This window comes from Bison bison, unplaced genomic scaffold (genome assembly GCF_000754665.1).
Source record: "Bison bison bison isolate TAMUID 2011002044 unplaced genomic scaffold, Bison_UMD1.0 scf7180017864381, whole genome shotgun sequence".
NCBI lineage: Eukaryota > Metazoa > Chordata > Mammalia > Artiodactyla > Bovidae > Bison > Bison bison.
In genome coordinates this window covers 2,387,664-2,393,645 of record NW_011494953.1, presented here as the reverse complement: position 1 = coordinate 2,393,645, position 5,982 = coordinate 2,387,664, and the positions used below count along the sequence as shown (strand labels likewise).

General features: G+C 44.9%; 1 protein-coding gene across 2 annotated transcripts; it reads left to right on the top strand.

The window, feature by feature from the left end:
* The first annotated feature begins 2,508 nt into the window (after window positions 1–2,508).
* Window positions 2,509–4,875, top strand: PSMB4 (proteasome (prosome, macropain) subunit, beta type, 4). 2 transcript variants are annotated; one of them, XM_010857511.1, is made up of 7 exons: window positions 2,509–2,687; window positions 2,932–3,138; window positions 3,383–3,529; window positions 3,706–3,787; window positions 4,158–4,274; window positions 4,479–4,567; window positions 4,753–4,875. In XM_010857511.1, the coding sequence occupies exons 1-7, from the start codon at window positions 2,548–2,550 to the stop codon at window positions 4,763–4,765; spliced, it is 795 nt and encodes a 264-aa protein (XP_010855813.1). In that variant the 5' UTR covers window positions 2,509–2,547; the 3' UTR covers window positions 4,766–4,875. The 2 variants fall into 2 exon arrangements, 1 of the variants encoding a protein (XP_010855813.1); XR_826850.1 differs by having other exon boundaries at window positions 4,158–4,567.
* The last annotated feature ends 1,107 nt before the right edge of the window (window positions 4,876–5,982 follow it).

The following is a 5,982-nucleotide window of genomic DNA, read 5'->3' as shown; positions in this document are numbered from 1 at the left end:
ACCCATTTTCTTTTTCATCTTTCTGTTATAGCCCCCAGGGCCTGGCCCTGAGCAGGTCAAGAAATGATCCTTAACTCTTTTGTAGTTGAAGTTTCAAATTCCACTTCTAAAATATGGAGCATTAGCACTTTCACTGTGGGAGTATAAAATCTTAATGAGGTGGTGGTGATGGTGATGATTAATTTCAATTTAGTCTAGTGTTTTATTTCTTTTCTGAGCATTTCAAGACATTCCCTATAACCAGGGATATCCTGACATGTTACAGAACCAGTCTGATGACTACTGATTTAAAAGCTTGAACACTGGTGAGAGCTAAATACTAATTAAACTCAAAGCCAACACAGAAAACTGGGCAAACTTAAAAATGACTTTCCAGATAATACCAGACCTGATTTGACTTTCCAGATAATACCAGACCTGATTTAAAAAGAGAAGAAACTTCTTAACTTGTCTTGTTTCAGTTTAACTTACGACTTGATGTTTTCATCTTAGCACAAAAGTCATGCTAGTCGTCTTCTGAATACTGCATCATCAAACATGAGTGGTTTGCTTTCCCTGTCATCCTACTCTCAGGCTCGATGAATCTAGATTCTTTCACTTTTCTTCTTTTCGACCCTGTGGAATTTGATTGCCTGCCTGATCTCTGGAACTGGTACTGGCCCTACCAGAGCCTTAATCTAGGGATCTAAAATGGAGTGAGACCAGAAACCAGCAAGCCGCCTCAGGCCATTTCCAAACAAGGATATAGTCAGTTAACTGATGGCTAAATTGCTTTAAAGTTCATGTGATGAGGGCTCTCCTAGCTATGAAAGTCAAGGATTCTAGCAGTTTTGGAGGAATCCCAGTAAGCCTTTTGTTATCACCTGCTATGTATCCAAGTAAGCCTCTGAGAGGCCCAAGAATCACCTGGAATATGGGGGTTGGGAGAAGATGGCTATTAATTAGAAGAAAAAAATAGACTACCTGGTTTTCAAGTCCAAAAATTGACACAAAGAGCATCATTTGGGTGCCTCTAATGCAAGATCTTCAGAGAAGGCAATGGCACCCCACTCCAGTACTGTTGCCTGGAAAATCCCATGGATGGAGGAGCCTGGTGGGCTGCAGTCCATGGGGTCGCTAAGAGTTGGACACGACTGAGCGACTTCACTTTCACTTTTCACTTTCATGCATTGGAGAAGGAAATGGCAACCCACTCCAGTGTTCTTGCCTGGAGAATCCCAGGGACAGGGGAGCCTGGTGGGCTGCCGTCTCTGGGGTCGCAGAGTTGGACACGACTGACTGAAGCGACTTAGCAGCAGAAGCAGCAGCAATGCAAGATCTTGGCCCTTCCCTTTCCAGGGTTTCAAGACCTAATGAAATAACTTCATTTCAATTAAGCTAAAATTTCATGCATTATTTGGTTCAAATTAACTCAGGGAATTTAAAAAACAAAACTGATTTGATTTGGTTTCCTGCTGAGTAAAAAATTTTGAATCTAGTTGTGAAGGGAGGAGTGGCAAACGAGTAGTTTGAGGATTATTGTTTGATTCTAGACACTGCTTTCAGGCACTGCTACAAAATCACAATGAGACGGGAACGCTTGGAATTTAGTTACACTCCCACAGTCGATGGAGTTTTTCTGCTGTTTAAGAGGAAGGCAAGAGCATCTGACCGGAGAAGGCAATGGCACCCCACTCCAGTACTTTTGCCTAGAAAATCCCACGGACGGAGGAGCCTGGTAGGCTGCAGTCCATGGGGTCGCTAGGAGTCGGACAGGACTGTGCGACTTCACTTTCACTTTTCACTTTCATGCATTGGAGAAGGAAATGGCAACCCACTCCAGTGTTCTTGCCTGGAGAATCCCAGGGACGGGAAGCCTGGTGGGCTGCCGTCTATGGGGTCGCACAGAGTCGGACACGACTAAAGCGACGTAGCAGCAGCAAGAGCATCTGACAGAAAACTTTCAGAGATTTGTCCAAGGTCCTACAGAGTGAGTGATCCACCTGAGATAGCACACATCCCAAGGTACTCGCAACTGTTTGATTCCTTTTTTAAATTCTGAGTTTGAAAACTCAGACCTACCATTCCTTGCCCTGTGAACGGGTTAATCACTACACAAGTCTCGGTTTCTTATCTGTAAAATGGGTCGAATGTGCCACATGAAGCTGCTTTGAGAAATACAAATTTAACAGACTCTGAGTTCACTGTTTGTTTCGTATGGGGTTTTCTTTACCAATCTAAAAAAAGAGCTGCTTCCTCGCGCAGCGTCAGCGTCTTGAAGTACCCCACCCGCGCCCCATACCCATCTCCCACACCACCCACCCCTTCCTTGAATTCGTGTGTCTGAACACAGTTCTAGTCCAGACTCTACCGCGTTGTGACACGAGGTCAGGCACTTCCAGTTTTCAGGGTCTCGGTCGTTGCCCGGGACACGGGTACGGTCGGCCCCGACCTTATCAACATGGCTGCTGAAAGTGGCTTGTAGGAAGAAGAAAGGTGAGGCACTGAAGGATCACTTCCGTTTCCGTTGGTGCAAAAGCTTTCACTTCTGGTGCTACCGTGACTAAGATGGAAGCACTACTGGAGTCGCGGTCCGGACTTTGGGCCGGGGGTCCGGCCCCCGGGCAGTTTTACCGCATTCCGCCCACTCCCGGTTCCTCTGTGGACCCGGTGTCCGCGCTGTACGGGAGTCCGATTACGCGCACCCAGTAAGCTCTCGGGGCCTTAACCTGCGCAGGGGGAGGGACAGTGGGGCCTGGGGCTGCCGGCCGGTTCTGGGAGCCGGGGAAGTCGAGGCGAGGACCCCGGGGCGCGCGACAGTGGGGGAGCTCGGGAGGAGGGTCTCGGAGAATGAAAGGAGCCGTGGAAAGTCAGAAACGGAACCCACAGCTCGGGAAGCGGGCTCGTGCTTTTCGCCGCGCCGCCCCTCGCCAGACCTCCCTCTCTCTCTAGGAACCCCATGGTGACCGGGACCTCTGTCCTGGGGCTCAAGTTTGAGGGCGGAGTGGTGATCGCAGCAGACATGCTGGGCTCCTACGGCTCCTTGGCTCGTTTCCGCAACATCTCTCGCATAATGCGAGTCAACAACAGCACCATGCTGGGTGCTTCCGGAGACTATGCTGATTTCCAGTATTTGAAGCAAGTTCTCGGGCAAATGGTGTAAGTCATCTAGAGAATAGAAGTAGTTGCCAAGTGGGGAGGGGAACCCACTGTTTTTTAATCCCTTCAAAAATTTCTGCGGGTAGAGAACAGGGAGACGTACTGGGGGTGGAAGATGTGACAATTTTTGCAAATAGTTTATTTCAGTGGGTTTAAATGGGGAAGATTGTGGTAACGTCTTTTGGGGGTGGATGAAAATCCTGACTTCTGTTCTCTCCCTTTTCTCACAACCGATTCTTATAAGGATTGATGAGGAGCTGTTGGGGGACGGACACAGCTATAGTCCTAAAGCTATTCATTCATGGCTGACCAGGGCCATGTACAGTCGGCGCTCCAAGATGAACCCCCTGTGGAACACCATGGTCATTGGAGGTTATGCTGATGGAGAGAGGTTGATTTTAATACAAATAACTGTATTTCCTTGACCACCCAACCTCTAGTGCCTGTTTAGTGTCTGTCTCTTCTCCCTGAGTGAATGAATCCCACTTCTGCTTCAGACCCTATAGTCCTTCATCCATTCTTCAGCTAAGATACAGAAACCTAAGATGACCTATTGTGTCTTTTTAGCTTCCTGGGTTATGTGGACATGCTTGGTGTGGCCTATGAAGCCCCTTCGCTGGCCACTGGTTATGGTGCATACTTGGCTCAGGTAAGTAGTCAGTTGAGGGGTAGAAGACAGAAGGTAAGATTAGTGGCTGTCCGCTTGTTTTACCCTTTAAATTCTGACATGAGAAACAGACTGTGTCCCCTACTGCTGGGTTTATTTTTGGTCCAGAGGCTGTAATGACAAGGTGGGGTATGTCTTGGAGTGAGTCAGTATATGTACGCAAAGTGAGGACACCCATGAATTTCCCCTTCAAGTGGGTCTTAGCACAAGCAAGCAGAATTCATTCTGCTGAGGCAGTAGGTGGAATGTCAGCTTTTCACTCATTTATGATTCTTTTTACATCATGGATTTGCAACAGATCATCTGGTATTCAGCCCATGGTATCTCCTGTTTTTTCCTCCAATCTCCCTAGCCTCTGCTGCGAGAAGTTCTGGAGAAGCAGCCAGTGCTGAGCCAGACGGAGGCTCGAGAACTAGTGGAACGCTGCATGCGAGTGCTGTACTATCGAGATGCCCGTTCTTATAACCGGGTGAGAAGTGTGAATAGTAAATGGGGATCTAATTGGCAGGCTGTGCAATTCCTGAGTCTCTATACTTTGAAGAACCTATACTTTGAAGGCCATTTGTCTATTTTACACATTTCAGAAAAACCCTCCACTTGACCTTTGACCAGGCCCCAGACTCCTTTGATGACAGGGTTGGTATTTTCATTGAGAGCTCTGCTTTTTTTTCAGTTTCAAATCGCCACTGTAACTGAAAAAGGTGTTGAAATAGAGGGACCCCTGTCTGCGGAGACCAACTGGGATATTGCCCACATGATCAGGTGACTGAAATTAAAATTACAGTGGAATAATTGTTGGGAGATCCCTGGTTGTAGTAAGGTTGGTTTTTCTGGAGGTCTTAACCAAAAATTCTCTGGGTGGCAAGGGTTTGGGTTGAAGATAGAGCTATTTTGGGGAACTGACTTCTCACTCTATGGCTTCATGATTTTATCATCTCTTTTTTTAGTGGCTTTGAATGAAATACAGATGCATTATCCAGAACTGAAGTTGTACCCTTCTTCTAACTTTGAACTTGGTTGGTTCAAAGGTACTATTCTTTTGTAAAATAAATAAATCCTTTGAAATGCTGGCTGAGTGGTTGTATCATTTGACTAAGTCACACCAAGAATGAAACTGCTAAGTACTGCTATATGCCATCTCCCTGCCTGGTCAGAGAACTCTGGTTCTTGTAGCACATATAGACTTCTCTGCATAGTACATTAGATCCACTACTGTCTTCATTTGGGTCTGTACTGAAGGCTGCTTTCTGTAAAAGTCAGACTTGATCTTTGTGTGATAATACAATTAGTTTTTGTGTTTTAACATTTTTCTTCAACATTCTCACCCATGCACTGGACTCTAAAATACAGATTTTCTGGTTAATGTCGACTGCGTATGTTAAAATTTGTTAAAATGTCATTTCAAAGATGGAAATGTAACATCTAGTCGACCTGTAGGTTACTCCCAAACCAGAAGTAATAGCCTTAATCCTGCACCCATCCAACATCCTCACCCTTCATGGGGAAACCTAATTTTGACATATAACCTAAATGTTTATTTCCAAATCTACTACTGATTTCTAGCACTGTAAGACAACCCCTTAGAAATATTGTGTGTTGACTAGAAGTCCTGTAGTGTGAGTCAAATCAGTTGGGAGTTATTAGCCAGTTCTTTTGCCAGGATGGTGTTAAACTCGAATTTTAAAAAACACCCTGGTAGAGAATACCAAGGACTCTAGATGCCATACCCTGCTACTCTAAAGATGCACAGCTTTAAATGTCTTTACCATTAAAGAAGAACGATGAAACAGTAAAGCAAATTGTATGCATCTGAAGAGACTAGAAAGGCAATTTTAAAAAGCAAGAAGCAGAAATTAAAGATAAAAGCGGAAATTACTAAGATGGAAAATAAGAAATGGAGGAAGGCTAAATTCAAAACCTTAAATATCTAATGGGATAGATTTTCCTGTTATGAGATGATTAAGGAGAACAAAGTAAATGAATATGTGTAAGATATAAGTGAGGAGAAAGATATAACTATAAATATATAAGATTAAAATAATTAAAGGAAATAAAACATTTGAAAACGAAATCGATGTGGTGATGGTGGCTTCATCATTAAGTTGTGTCCACCTCTTGCGATCCTGTGGACTGTAGCCTGTCAGGCTCCTCTGTCCATGGAATTCTCCAGGCAAGAA